We start from the raw sequence: 16454 nt of genomic DNA on the forward strand, positions 1-16454 counted from the left end.
TGCTTTTAAGAAGCTGGAATCAGAGACTTTTGACTTTTTTCTCTTAAGAAAATACTCAAAATGATGAGTTGATTATCACAATAGTTGCTGATTAGGCATATATATTTGCTTGATCTGGTCAGTCATAAAATATAAGTAATTTACTACAGTACACCTATTTATTATAAAGGAGCTAGTTGTTTGTAGACAGAAGTGAGAGGAGTAACTAGTGTAAAAGATTGGGTATTAACGCTGTAGGCTACTCTAGACTTCATTTCAGTAACACATCGAAAGCGAATAGCATTGATTTGAAGTGTCTAGTTTTACTGTTGCCCAAATGTTTATTGCTCCTGGTTTACCAGCAATAAATATTTCACTGCAATGCCTGGGATCCAAATTCTTCATAAAAACCATGACGTTCCCAGTCCTTTAGTCCTGTATCATATTTTCAGAGTCCTTTATCTGCTTTACTTGAACAGGAATTCAAACATCCGCATCCTCTGTTTTCACATGTAAAATAAGGTTAATGATCAAGAAATACAAAAGTATGATGACCTTTTAATTCCATAGCTCTCTGTGATTTTGACATGCCTAGTGTGCTACTTTGCAAATGTTAACATATTGTACAAGGCTGTAGGCTTTGCTGAAGATGCGCCGTGCACCAGCAAACCCAAAGAACCATGCATAATAGCAACAGCTGTTCATGCATTTTAATTCAAAGCAGTGGCCTTTCATTGAATGACTCCATCTTTCTTCATTTCCGCAATTACGGACTTGCTAGAGTTTGGCCTGAAATTCAAGAGTCTGAAGCATCAGCCATGCCTGCTTTCTCTCCTCACCAGCCTTTAAGCTTGCTTTTCAGATTGCTTAATAATTACATGCATTTGTCTAGTCCTGTCTACTGTTGTTGCTTCTTAGAGCAGTGTACACATCGAACAAAGTGCTTCTGTTCCAACTTTCACCTCTAGCCAGTTTGTTCTTAGAAAAGCCATCCTTTACCATCATGCAGCAGGCTCTCTTGGGTGACTCAAAGATGAACTTTGTGCAGGGAAGTAATTTATGATGAAATTGTCCAGGATCCGCTCTGGGGGTTGTGTTTTCTAGCCGTGTTTTTTGTCCCTTTTTAGCCCTACTTCTCAAACAGGGCACTTTCTTCAGGAGGCGACATTTAATTATGTGTGGATTAAAATGTGTGTGTGTTCCATTGATTCCAAAGAGTCCCTCAATTGAGGAGAGGTGGTTGTATTTTTTTAAGAAAAAGAAAGATTTGTCTGACTGATACAGCTTCCCATCATTTAATATTATGCTAAAAACACATTAAAACATTAAAGACTGCATGAGCCAGTTGTGATGGAAGTGGTAAGTCTCCATTAATGTTAAGTAAAAATATGATGTATCTAATCAATAATTCACATCTAGTTCTGACTCTTGATCTAGTCCAAGGGGAGCCCTTACTGGTCAGCAGCGGGATTATACTTTGAAATTACAAAAATATCATAATTAGTGTTATCGTGTCTGGCAACTGATTTGCTTCTCTGAGATAGGTGGCAAGCTTATTAGGAGAGGATAGGAGATGCTTCCTGGTGGTGGGTTGCATGTTGACTACCTTTGTACCAGAGATGCGCTCCTCTGGTAACCCCCTGCTATGAGAGCTCTTTGATGTAAGAATCCTTTACAGGGAGGAATTAGCTACATGTCATGTTGTTCTTGTTAATAATGTTTCAAGTTGTTCAGAAATGCTTTGATTCCTCCTAGGAACTCAGTGGATTATGACATGAAAGACATGAATGAGAAATGGTCATTTTTATTTACATAGAGGTGTGAATTTAGAGGAGCTTTAATGACTAAAGTTACCCTGTAAGCAAAAATAAAATACGCAGATGCTCAGAACAACAAAAAAACACGTGTTTGCACATAGACTCATACATTGCGCTTCAGATTGGTTTTGCTGTAAGAGAAAGATCCAAGAGTCTCTCATACTATACTGTCTACTGACACTCATTTAAACCCTCTCTTTCCTGTAGTAGTAATAGTAAAGCTGGGGTGCAAAAGGTAATCTAACCTAGGAGACGAGGCGATAATAGCCACATTGACAGAGTGCTTGTTTGTAATAAGAGACTGGATGAGGAGTCAAAGGTGAAAAATGAGTGTGATATTGAAGGAGGTAGAGGAAGCTGTAAGCGGAGGCTTGGCACCTCTAACTCAGAAATGAAAGGTTTTTAGTCCTAGACAGAGTAGTAGAAGACACAAATGGTGGATTTCCATCGCGCAAGATACCATTCTGTAAGCAACTGTGATCACAGCCTGTGGGGATGATGCCAGGCGTTTTTCCATATGACAGGCATGGTACCTTGGAAGACATTGTTACAGTAGTACCTCAATGATATATCCTGGCACCCTTTCACTGGACAACTGTATGCCCACAGATACTGAGCCAGTCATTTCACTGTAACAACAATGCATCATAGTTTAAAGCAGAGAACATCATGCATGCACGTCCATTTGGATTTGTACAGTTTCCCCGTGCTGTGAGGAAGGACAAATCATTATAGCTAAGGCACGTGAACTACAAAAAAGACCTGGAAACCACACTGGGCAGCCTGCCACACCTAATTTGGATACTCCTTTGTTAATGCTCCATGTCCTTTCAGCTCCATGTCATATCAACTCCATACAATTTGTCACTGAGACGTCTTTGGAGTAAAGTGAAACATGTGTCTGTAGATATTCAATGTTGGGGCTCATTTTAGCGTTGGATTTCTTGAGTCAAAATGGGGTCAAGATTATTAGTTACACTAAAAAATCATGCTTAAACATTTATTTGATAGCTGCAGTACAAGAGACTCTGCATTGGAGTATCCAAGTAAAGTTGTCAATTTAGACTTGCTGTTAAGAAGAATAAGTAGTACCCCTGACAAGAATGCAGACAGTGTACTTCAGGTTGTTCAGGACAGAGTGACTCCACTACCTCAGACAGGGAATGCTGCAACAACAAGACAGAACAGTTAAAACAACATCTTTAAATGTAAGGGGCCGGGGCGTCACTATTGTGAGTACAGCACGGCTGGGGTTTGGCACCGAGCCGTCCGCAGCTGTCTGACTCTAGGTTTCCAACGACACATGAGTCACATAAGCTGTGGTAACCTAACCTGGCATTCCTTTACGGCCCTGGGAACAAAAGCATGAAGAGTCTGTGCTCCTAATATGTCTAACTTAAGACCATGCTCCACAAATCCAACTCTTGTTTTTCATGCAGTTTGTATGAGTACAGTTGTGATTACATCAGTATTTTGAGCTTTACTATTCTTAGAAATGGTAAAAAATGATTTTCCTTCACTAAATCTCTCTACAACAAGCTGAAAGCTAGTTGGCTTACTCTCAGCATAATCAACAGATCTACAGATGGTGTAAAATACAGTGTAGAAAGGTTAACTGGGTACCATGGTAATGTTAACACAACTACCTTTTAAATTGTTGGAGACTAACAGAAGTGTGTGTGTGTGTGTGTTATGGTACACTGAAATAAATTCTGACTAACACACGATCCAAGAATTACAGTGTCAGCAGGAGGTGGAAAGGTGCTGTAAATGTTGCCAGAAGCTCTGTTTTTCATCAACTGCAATAATCCTGGCCATGTTAGTCTGATATATCTAAGATTTGATAAATGAGACATTAATAAGAACTGTGGGAAAGAGCAGTTATGACATGAAATAAAACATAAGATAAGTGAACATAACAGTGTTGTTGTTTTTTTTTTTTTACTTGGCTAGTGATGAAATTAAGCAACTAAATAAAAATATATTTTTACACAGTATTTAGTAGTAGTAATACTTCTGAATTATTCGCTCAATCATACAATTAAAACACACATCATTCTTCAGCAGGGACCTGCTTGTTACTTGTAAACTTAGTCACTTTCACAGCTGGAAAGTGTGCAGTACAATCCTCTATCGGCTACTATGCTGCTATGTTGAGCAACCAAAGATGAAGTGCCTTGCTTTAGGGCACTTCAGTAGAGGTTTCTTTTTCACCACTTCAGATTTTTTATTGCTTGTCTGCAAATTCAAACTGGCAAACTTTCAGCCGCATGTCCAGATTTCCAAATAAGCCTCATACTGCTCTGTTATTTATTCGACCCACAGTATATAATAGTTGAGGCTGAAACTGTAACTTACTAGGTTTTCGGATGCCATTTCAGAGAAAATGCTTCCAATCTTTGCTGAGATATTTGTCAACTTGGACTGAACTGTAGCAATAATTAAAGGGTTTCCATTGCATTGTAGTGGAACCTGCGATTGTTATGTCATTTATTCTGGTTCCTGCTTACAGGGGAATTGAGAGTTGTGTAAGAGGTATTTTATGACACTTTGGACAGTAACATCCATGACTGTCTGTCTGCCATTCTATTAGTCCAAATCCTTTGTTTACCTGGGTATTATAGGTAAAATGAAGATTATTATCCCTTTTCTGGGAACTTGGTTACAGTAGAGAGTGAGCTCTGGCTCCTGTTGCATCCAAAATTGCTGTGATTAGGACACATAATCCAGTATCACAAGGGAGTAAACACAATGGCTTGAGCATATTCCACCTGACATTTAGTTCAGCCAGATCTGATTGGCACTTGATTAGCAACTAATCCACGTCATTATCTCCTTCAGTGAAATTAGTTGAGTAGAAAATGGTGTCGTAAATCACAGAGGTGGAATAGTGGAGGGGCTTTGATCAGTGTACAGCTCTAAAAAGTGCTGTGACAAGAGAGGAAATATGTTGTTGCCATGGATACTTCAAAAATAGGTGAAAGGGAAAATATGACTTAATAGTTTAAGGAATATGTTTGGTTTTATTATATTTATTAGTATTGATAAAAGTTTTAGTTGTTATCTCCCAACCCGCCCACAAGAAGTGTTGGCATTTGAGATCTGAGTGGATCAGCAGGTAATGCCCGCATAGGCAAGTTTAGGTCTACCTTGATATGAATGACTGTCTATTCCCCACAGTTAGATTATGGACTGATTCAGGCTTCTCAATATCCTGCCAGGTAGAATCCTGCTCACCACCCCTCCCCCCCTGCCCACCCTGTGCTGCCTCCTCTGGCTCCAGTCCTGAACCTAACCCTCAGAGGAGCGGAAAATAATTAGGAGAGAAAATTGCAGCTGACGCTATTTCTGAAAAGCAGGGTATTGTAATGAGAGCAGAGCAGGTATTCATTGTGTCTGAGGGACCGATTGAAAGCCCTTGGTTTTCAGGCTGCCTGGGAGAAGCCCAGGGAGAGTAAGCAGAGCTTTGCTGAGTCCCTTAATGCATGTGGGAAAAGAGCCTTGAGAGGACGAGGCAGAGGTGTCTTCAACAATGGCAGGAGCCAAGGTTACAGCTGAGTAACTAATTCAAACTGCTCTAGACTGACACACACACTCACGCACACTCACTTGTCTCCTTTGTCTCTCTCAATATGGCTCTCCCTCTGTCTCTTGCTCTCTCTCCTTGTTCCCATTATGAGTTCAGAGGGATGGCGTCCAGCCACCGCTCAAAGTTATCTTCATTAGCTGTGCGGACTTGCTGGAGTGGCTGCTTGGGGAAGCTTTCTCTGAGCAAGGCACTCAGAGAAGATGAATAAATGTTTTGTCCCACATAGGCCCGGCATAAAGCAGCGGCAGGCTGCAAGGAGAGATAGATGAGGTATTAACTGTTATATTTTTCAGCTGGGGCAGAGAAAGCCCAGTAGTGGGGTGGACAGAAGCGAATGCTGCCGCCTGAATATTAAGTGTGTTAAATGAAATGTCCTCCAAGAAGTCTTAAGAGGTGTTGAAATATTGCGCTGGGCACCACCGATTCTGCATCACATAGCCAGCGAAATGCCCATTTATGGGCTTCTGCTTGACATGTGATTCAGACTGAAAGCCTGGGGATGTGAAAGAGATGTCGCTTTGATCACCTTTCAGTGCTGTGATGCAGGTGTGTCATCAGCATAGGCACACAGATATTTTTTATGGTTATTGCATATCCTTTAGAATGGAATAGGGACAGACATAATGGCGTTCAGGAGAAAGTACTCAAACACATAGGGCTTACTATGAGGTTTGACTGTGTAACTGCAACATTTCTGTTGAATGATGTTGATAATTTAATAAAATTGTCAGAAAATCAAAATTAGCTATGTAACTAGCAATCAAAATGTGCAACATACAGAATTGTTTCTGATTGCCGAAGGCTTGGTGTTTCATTGTGAACAACAGCAGAGTGAGATGACAAGTCATCCTTTCTGTGTGATTGTTAATGCCTTCTTCTTAGTTAATGACAATCTGAGGTTGCCGTTGTAATGAGAAAATAAATTGATGGCCACATTGCATGTGGGTCATATCCACTTATGGTAAATCACATCTACTTTTAGTCACCTAAATGATGGACATGTGAAAATGTGTTCACAATCAACTTCAGATTGCCTCACAACCCACTCTGTAATTGAATTTCAAATTTCATTCAAGTACATTTTGAAACCTCTCTCTGTCTCTATACTTCCCTACCACTCTCTATATCTGTTTCTCAAACACATAGAAATACACACACATTCTGCCCACGATGCATCTGTAGTACTCCACTTGTTCTGTGAAGCAGTCTAAGTAAAGCAGGTAAATTAAATCTGTAGCAGCAGCATCCAAGATTCTGGCAATCAGCCAGATCAGTTCAGTGTCTTCTCTATTCACGGGCACTGTGAACAAATTTCCAGGCTTGTAGCGACTCGCTGACACTAGATGCACAGTGACACACACGGTAGCATCAGAATAAGAGTTTCACACTCATTGTAGCGTATGCAACCATAAAGAGGAGGAGCAGTAAAATGGAAGCTGAAACTATTATCTACAATCTTATTCTTCAGCTACTGAGATGAAACACAGAGCCCCGTATGCTTTTGCTTGCTGGGCTCCCAAGGTGCTCATAGGTAAGAAATCAGCCATCCCTGGAAGTGATGAGAAGAAGTGTCTGGGGATGATGGACTCATGCGGGAACACAGCAAGCTGGATGAGGGCATTAATACATTTTCCTAACCTGGCTGGCTTTATATGACCATGAAAAGATCATAGTGTACTTTACACCCGTTCGAGAGAAGCATAGAAGATATTTTCCTGCTCTTGAACTCCTACCTCCCACCTGATTGTGTAACATTATATTGTTTAAAGGAACAGACCAGTTACTTTACATTTTAACAAATAAATACAAACAGAAATATTATTTGCATTGATCAGTCTTCATAAAACATCCTCATAAAATTTCTGAGGATCTCTGAGCATCTAGCACATGGAAATGTTTTCATCTGGTAAGTAGAAGTCATGTGACTGATTCAGTGTTCCTTTTGTTTTTCTTTCTGACTTTGTTTTTCTTTAATTTAGTGGTCAAAATATCATAGAATGAACACAACATAGTGCAATATACTCATAGACTGAATGTGCTGCAAGATGTTTTGTTTTTATGGGAGCTTTCTGTTAGTGCCATGGGACTCTTTTTTTTTTTTTTTTTTTTTTTTTTTTTTAATGTTCCATATCACATTGGGAAGGGAACTGCATTTAGATGATGTTTCCAGAAGCACACAAAACTAATCTAGAAATACTTTAATGCATAGATTGTATTATAATAAGAATATCTATTATGTATAAGACCTAAAACATGACAGCAAGAACAGGAAGTATGAATGAAGTATTTAAGATTTTAATTAAAACATTTCAGCCAGATTAGAACTCCACATGGAGGGTCATAAAACTTTGATAACACTAAAGCCTGGGGAAAGCTTGATCAATAGGAAAACACTGAATATGGAGCCTGCCTGTAGGAATGGAGACATTAGGAAATATTGACTGGCTTTTCACTGCTGTGATGCAGATGCAACATCAGGTGAAGACATTTAGCTGCTTAAATCGTCTTCAACAAAAACAATAGAAGAAGGCAGTGCTTTGCTATATGGCATTTATGTGTACATAAATGAGAAGCATGCTTGCAATCCCAGAGCTTTGCGATCAGCCTGTGCATTTAGCAGTTCATGTTTGTGAGATGTTAAGAAGCAATTATGATGCAAATAAGTGTTGCTGATGATCATGGACAATCTTGTTTGCACAGTGGATATTATAAAACTGCCAAGCCTACAGCCAGCACTACATCTGTTAAGTAGCTTTTATTGTCACCAGAGCGATACCTCCTCACATCCACATCACTGTCAGACTCATGTTACTTTTTCGAAAAGCCATCAGGATTCGTCTCTGTCAACTGCCTGTCCTTCAGTCCATTAAAGATGATTGATAGAGCTAGAAAATCCTCCGCCCAGCTGTTGACGTTGACTCATCCCTGAGAAATTGAAAGGAGCTTAGAAAAGCACCATCCCTCATCAAAAGACCTTTTGTCTGTGTATAACTTATCTTCAGCCTTATTTCAGAGTTATTTTGTTTTTTCCCCCTGGCACTGTACAGGAATAATTATTACATTACAGATGAAGATAGGGATTAGAGTCACATTTTGTCTTTTATCAGGAATATAAATTCCTCAGTTCTTTTTTCTTCATCCTTTCAGAATATGTAAACGTTGGTTATCCTGCAGGCTATCTTAACTCTCAATCGTTTAGCTTTGACAGATAAAGCCAGACTTGTTCTCTCCACTGGCCAAATCTTTACAAAAAGAAACCAAAGAAAAGACACGTCTGTTTGTCCAACTGCTACTGTTCCTCCTCTTGGCTCTGTTATCCTCTAATGGCTTGTGAGGATTTTTACAGGACAACTTGAGGAGGATTTTATGATGTTTTAGTGTGATTGATAACATGCTCTTGGAGGGATGTCAGGCTTTCAGAGACGGATAATGTGAATTTCTATCTCTGTGCCTCCTTGTGTAAGACGTGCCATCAATCAAGTGTATCTCGGCCTTAACCCGGTAAAATTAAAACCTTAGGGGGGCGGGGGGCCCGGGGTCTTCATAGAACCAGGACACACACATCAACAGGGAACGCGACAGAATCAGAACACAGATCCACATCATAACAGGCTCACCACAGAGAACAGGACCGATATAAGATTCCCACCACAGGGCAGAAAATACAGTTAATGATCTGACTGTATATCGCTGTTGACAGTGGAGAGGGATTACAGGAAGAACAGTCTCATTTTCACTGTGTGTGGAGGCGTTATTAGATCCTGGTCCTGCTAATTTCATTCCTAAGCTCGTCAATATTTACCAGCAACAGGCGCAGCACACTGTGGCAGTCCCAATCTCCCTACAGAGAGGAGATACAGAGCTAGGGAGATAATTTGAGAATGTCAAGTTTCAGTAACCAGAATTAAACTGAATTTTCAGCTTATTCATGGTCCTGTTCCTGAAAATGGTTGTTTGTTTTGACATGATAAAGCATACACACATCTAATGAGCCCAGCTGGTTTGAGATATTTCCTGTGCCTGCTTTTGTATGTTTCTCCTCAGGTAGCCCTTAACTCTCTTTGTATGTCTGTTTGTGTTTCAGTCGATGGCTGCATACACAAAGCGGCAGGGTCCTGTCTTTATGATGAGTGCCATTCACTAAATGGCTGTGATACCGGCAAAGCCAAGATCACCTGCGGCTATGATCTCCCTGCAAGATGTGAGTATCAGTAATTAATATGTCTTTTTGGTTGGTTCCAGAATGTGTGCACCGGTTCCCTGCAGGAATATTTTCTAATCAAAACTGCTGCCATTGAGAACTACATCACCTGACAGATAGTGAACATTAAGATTTAGTGGTAAACATTAGTGCTGTGAAACATTCATCCAGCATTAATCTATATTGTTTTTAAGAAATGGCTTCATTTATTCAAACCTAAGGCTCCTGAACCAGCTGGTGGACTGCACTGGCATTGCATCGATGCAGAAAATCACTGGTATTTTTTTGCATAGCTGTTAATTTTACAGAGGATTTTGCAATTCATGTATGCACCTGCATCATATATTGAATCGAGGTAGGAGGATGGAGTCTGGACAATCATGAACATATTGCAAATGAAACTCCACACACACACACACACACACACACGCCCACACATATATACGCACTTGCATACCTGCACATAATGGCTGGAGTCATTAGTGTCCAATCCACTAATCCAAACAGTGTGGGATGCTTTTAATATCCAAAATAAAAACATTTTAATCATAATTTATTGGTTTTGAAAACTCATGTGTCATAAATGGGGAGTTGTTATTCTGAAGATAATTAATATGATCTGTGCATGTTGTATGGCTGCATGGGAGTGTCATCTTCACACAAACAAAGACATTAAGGGAGCTATTAGTTTCTTAATTTGATAGATTTTTCACCCCTGATTTATTCTGCTAACGCATCACATAACTCTTACTGTCATGCCATAAATGATCAGAAGAGGGACTGCACTGTTTTCTTTGTTTTTATCGCTATCGTTGATGTAATGATTTGTAATCAAGTCTAACAGAGTTTGTGGTGTGTGTGTGTGTGTGTGTGTGTGTGTGTGTGTGTGTCACCTCCTCTCAGGATGGAACAACTTTCATGATACACATATCCGAGCTAATTTCTTGTGATAATTGTCAGTAATACATGTGTCACATTTTAAAGTTTGCCACAAGCTTCTTTCCGTGCAAACTTGAAATGGAAAACACGATAGGCTGAAAGAAATGTCATTTGGTGTAATTCGGTCGAGACAAACGTCCCAGCAGTCCTAACCTAACCCTGAAGGATTTCCATGAGACAGCCAAGAGAAGACATTGAGGCCCAGATGAAATTAGGTTGTGTTAATACGGGATGTCGTAAAGATGTCAAACAAATGGAGCAGATAAACTGTGAGTCAGTCTTGTGGGCAGCCAGTTCAAGTGTCTGCACCACCAAAACAGGGTGCACCATGACAATTTAATAACCTGCAATGTCACCTGGGAGCAATCACAATGCCTCTGGGTACCGTTATTGTAATTATCTCTGGGCAAAACACTTTCTATGTGCTGATAACTTGCAATAGACTGTGTAGTTCTTTACCGGGAACAGTCAGTTCTTTTTTTGAAACGTGATGTTATTTCATATTGGAGCTATCTTTACTCACTGCCGGTATCATCTTCTTATCTTCCAACTCTGATCACTGTCATCATCAGCGTCTCTCTCGTCTGCTCTTGGAAACTGACAGCTGCTTGACTTTTCTTTGTGGGTGCTCCGCTCTGACAAGAGATCTCACTCGTTTCCAAAGGCTGTCCACTGTTTGGATTTAGTTCTTTTTCCATTAATTTTCATCTCTGACTTCCACCTACAAGCACATTAGAAATCTGCCGTGACTGCAAACAACAATCTGTTTGGTTTATGAATCTGAAAATAATAGTCTGTCCACCCCCTCACCACTGAACAAAGTAAACAAACAAGACAACACCCTAAATTCTGAAATGTTACATGTAGGCGTAGCATAAAAAAGGTTAAAACCTGCAAGAAACAGCAGTGTATATTAGATTAATTAGAAGTTAATGTTATGTTAATGTTCTGCTACTGTGACTAAAGTTAAATGCATACAATTATTAAAATTGACATAAGATTAATTTTAATATTTGTATAATCAAATGATTCACTTTGGCAAACAACCTTGATAATCAGGATAATTAACAGAGGTGGCTATTGAAACTATGCAAGTAGTGTTATATTTATGGTAAGTAATTAAAAACCAACACACCAGCTTTTTCAGCCATAAAAAAGAAACTGCACATGTTTTTGAGAGAAATCACCTTAAATGAGAGCTGGTGAGAGTTAGTGTTTACGTCTTGTTGTCTTGTTTGTCAAAAGAGTTAAGACAACTGGAAATTTTATTATTTTTAATTTATTTATTATTTATATTTTATTATGGTCATAGTGGGTGTTTGGAAAATAAAGCTTTTGGCAATTCGGTTTGTGCTTTCACAGATTGATTTCTATAGACTTTCTTTTGGATATATGCTAAAATACTATGACTCAGTTGGTGAGACAAATAACACGTGGGATCAGCTTTGTCTTATCCAAGACATAAGCACTACATGTCCACCATATACAAGTGAACACAGTTTTGTTTTTCTGATTATTAAAATAACCTTAACTTCATATATACATTGTTAAATTCTCTACAAAATGTAATGCAACCATGTCTGCAGGCCTCCACGTACACATGTAGACTCACATTCTCATTGCATGCAAAATTGTTTCTGCTGACGCATATCTGCAGATGGTGGCACATCTACTTTTCCAAGAGTGAGAAGAACAAACAGATGGGCCATTTATCGTTTACATCTTGGCAAAGCCTAATATTTCCTTCTTGGGAATTCTCCTCCCAGTTTTGCCTGAATAGTAGTCTCCTTTTCACAATTTTCTAAAAACACATACATATCTCAGAGGATTGCACTGTTCTTTGGGGAACCCCTCTCTGAAATCCATTCCACTGCTTATAATTGGAAATAACTAAATCTAAATCCTGAATAATGCAGAACAAACTGTAAATCTTTTTGTAAATCACTTTGCTTTTAATTAAATTTTTAGGGATTTAGGCTTGGCTTCATACTGAACCCCCAGCAGTCATTTCATGACTTTGCCAACAATGCATGGAAATAAGCCATCCATCATACTATGAATTTAGCCATTTCTCTTGATCTCACAGCGTTTTTGAAGTCTCTGTTATTTGAATCACCCATGGTATATTGTATTTTATTCAACAAAGGATTAAACTGGTCAATTGTGTTATTTTTGTAGGAAATGGAGAAATTGCAATTCAAACATAATACTCAAAATAACTGGTAAAGCTATAAAAATGCTTCCTTGTGTCCGGGAAAACTACTTAGTGCCCACAGGGAGAAGAGCAGATGATCTGAAATCAGAGTTGTCCTTGTTTGGAGATTTGATGTGCTGAGGCAATGGAAAATGACCAGGCTAACCCTCCCCATCTCAGTCTCTTTTTTTTCTTCTTAAGACAAGAAAATTGCTCTCCATTACGTCCCACTAAGCAGTTTAGGCTGTGAATCCCAGTGGCAAATGAGCCTTTCTTTTAAGAGGGCCAAGCACATGTGGGACTGATTATTATGGGGCTGGCCCAGGATTATTAATGAATGACAGTAATTACCCACCTACTATAGCGGAAAGACTCCAAAAAAACTGTCTATTACATCAATATGACATGGAAATTGTCTATTTGCCCTCATGTTAGACAAGTTACTCGTCTGTTCATAGATTAATGATGAATGAAAATGCGATGTCAAGTGTAACAAGCTAAGTCATATATTTAAGACTATACTATACTACTGGGGGGTATGTTGCAACATTGTCTTTGACATTGACTTCCATTAGGGGCATCTACGTTTGTGCACTATGAATAAAAAGTGACTAAATTTAGATTTAGATGGGCATTGCCCACCAAACATAGACAGTAAGGAGAAATCACACCAGGTAGTAAGAAGGCTATAGACTTGGCTGCAAAGATAGGTAATAGATAGTTTTGATTTGCTTCAGCTGTCAAAATAGGAACATTTATTAAGTTTGAAATGTAATACAAGCTGTGGATTGTACTCATTTTGGTATTCAAAATTGCTACCATTATTACAGCCAGGCTTAGCCAAATGTATTAAAGTTTATTTTTTATCTAAGAGTGAGTAGTATTTCCATTTTTTTTTTTCAAAATTGCTGTCTACAGCACATATGCTTGTTCTTTGGGGCCGCAACTGCTGGAATCTTTAGAAGATAGAAGATAGAAGATACCTTTATTGTCACATACACGTTGTGAAATTCATTCTCTGCATTTAACCCATCTCTCAAGGGAGCAGTGGGCAGCCACTGTGCAGCGCCCGGGGAGAACCTAACATGTTTTTGATAATGGTGTTCTTTAGACTGTGTGTCTTTATCCTTGGCCTTTGTAGATACAGACACCATTAAGTCACCTATGAACATTTTTGTGTGTTGTGTTGTAAAGTGCGTTGGCAATGCTGTGTCTTAGAAGAAGATATCCGATGGTTCAAAAAATATCTTTAGAACTCTCATCTGATGAGATGCAATTAACGAGTTAAGAACTGTCCAGTATTGTTACTCAAAAAACATTTTCTATGGTGAATTAATCCGTGGCATTATTTATGCTTTGTGTTTTCAGGCTAGGCAAGAGATGGCGAAGTGGGCACAAAGGATGTTGACAGTGATATCACTGCATCCAGATTTGTTTTGAAAACAAAAGAAAGCAGACTCAAAAGAACACTTTGGACGTATTTTTCACATAATCATCCTGAATATTAACATATATTTTGTGGATAATGTACTTTTGTATTTTCTGGATGATACTAAAAGCAAATCTGATCTTACACACTATATTTGTCTTTATTTTACATTTTAATTAAAAAGCTCCGTTGAATACGTCATCATTTATGAAGATTGACTGCAGCTTAAACAAGGGTTGTTTAAGAAAACATCCCTAATAACTCTATCTCTAGTCCTATAAATAAAATATATGTGTCTGTAAAATAATGACCTGCATGGGATTTCTCGTTGATCTTGTTCACTGTACATAGTAAACCCCTCTATTTACTGTATGTGACAAGGTGTTATTGTAATTTAAATTTGTAACACATCTGCGGATGATCTGCAGTGACCGAACTCTACAATAGAGTTGTCTGAATCTAATCGTTATTATACTGGTCCACAGGTCCACACTAATAACGTTTAACAAAGACCTCATGGGTTAATCTGCACTTGCACATTTCAGCCCTGGCTGTCACAGTAGACCTAGAAGGTATTTAGAGTTCACACTGGAGGTCTGCTTGAGAAAGTTAATGTCCCAAAGGAACTTTTAGAGAGACGTCGGCTGTTTTCACTCTCCAGTTTCTTCTGAAATATTTTACTCAGTTTTTGTTTTCCTCCCTAGGGCTACTTTAGATTGACAGTTCAAAACGTTTGTACTGTTTATTGTTTTGCTTCTCTCCCCCTACCCATTATTCTCTGAGCTCTAAGTATATGCTTTAAATAATGAATCATATTTGGATAGGAGAAAGAAGGGCCAACATTTTCTTTTATCATGTTGCTGTCATAACAGTGGCCTCTTTGTATTTTAATTTTTGTTGTATATTATACGTGAAAAATAGTTGAGCTTCAACTATCCTGATGAGGAAGAATCAGCTCTACTTTTACATGTATGGAACAATTTCTACAGCAAGTACTAAATGGATACTGTATTTATTTTTATCTCTAAAATTAGTCTAATCTCATTGAGCAGAGAAATAGTTTGGTCTGCTATTTTGCTAACTGTTCCCTCCAGAGAAATAGTGCTCATTGGGATTCATATGGAACTGTTTTTCACTCTGACTTATCAGTTGTAAGGTTATAGATTTCAGCCTTTGGAGTATTGCCTCCACCCAGCCTACTCTGATAGCGTAGAGACACAACCTTATCCATGCAGCATCGAGACGCTGGCAGACCTTTGATTACTCTCTAATCTAAAACTGGATGCTAACTGTTTTGAGCACACTCAGCCTGCTCTCTGTCTCTACAATGACCGAGCACTTCTCCGCACTTCTCCAATGTGCACTCGAGCTTCAGGAGGAAATCACACAGCTCTGCCTTTTATTTGTTTTTTGTTCGCTGCTCCCCCACACACGCCTGCTGGCATCCTTTATTGAGTTAATCTATACGCTTTCTATAACTACTAACACAACCAGGGATGTGTTCTCTTTATTAATAACATCGGAAGTCCCTGCTTAACCTTGTGCACAACACACTGTGAATCAGCACCATTGTAATTTGCAGCAATGCAGTTCCAATGATTGGTCCCTAAACTCATACACTGAACAAAATTGTAAACGCAAAACTTTTGTTTTTGCCCACATTCATCATGCGCTGAACTCAAAGATCTAAGACTTTCTCTATGGAAAGAAAAGGCCTATTTCTCTCAAATGTTATTCACAAATCTTTCAAAATCTGTGTTAGTGAGCACTTCTCCTTTGCCGAAATAATCCATCCACCTCACAGAACCGTCACAGGGAAGCTCATCTGCATGCTTGTCATCCTCATCAGGGTCTCGACCTGACTGCAGATCGTCGTCATAACCGACTTGAGTGGGCAGATGCTCACATTCGATGGCGTCTAGCACTTTGTTGAGGTGTTCTCTTCACGGATGAATCCCGGTTTTCACTGTACGTGTATGGCGATGTGTGGGTGAGCGTGGTCACCCACAGTGTGTTCACCTTCAGAGTGTTTGCTGAAGTCAACGTTGTGGATCGAGTAGCCCAGGGTGGCGGTGGAGTTATGGTATGGGTAGGCATGTGACAAGGAACACAGGTGCATTTTATTGATGGCATTTTCAATGCACAGAGATAACGTGACGAGATCCTGAGGCCCACTGTTGTGCCATTCATCCACGACCATCTCCTCATGTTGCAGCATAATAATGCACGGCCCCATGTTGCAAGGATCTGTAAACAATTCCTGGAAGCTGAAAACATCCCAGTTCTTGCATGGCCAGCATACTCAC

General features: G+C 39.3%; 1 protein-coding gene across 6 annotated transcripts in view; it reads left to right on the forward strand.

Moving 5' to 3' along the window:
* The window catches only part of macrod2 (mono-ADP ribosylhydrolase 2), a 388574-nt gene that overhangs the window by 150069 nt on the left and 222051 nt on the right, over window positions 1-16454 (forward strand). For all 6 annotated transcript variants that reach the window (XM_038738173.1, XM_038738172.1, XM_038738174.1 and 3 more), the window contains exon 5: window positions 9470-9586. In XM_038738173.1, coding sequence (XP_038594101.1) covers window positions 9470-9586 — 117 coding nt within the window. The remainder of the gene's footprint in view (window positions 1-9469; window positions 9587-16454) is intronic.

This window comes from Micropterus salmoides, unplaced genomic scaffold, assembly GCF_014851395.1.
Source record: "Micropterus salmoides isolate LMB-PRFRI ecotype aquatic unplaced genomic scaffold, ASM1485139v1 Ms_hic_scaffold_22, whole genome shotgun sequence".
NCBI lineage: Eukaryota > Metazoa > Chordata > Actinopteri > Centrarchiformes > Centrarchidae > Micropterus > Micropterus salmoides.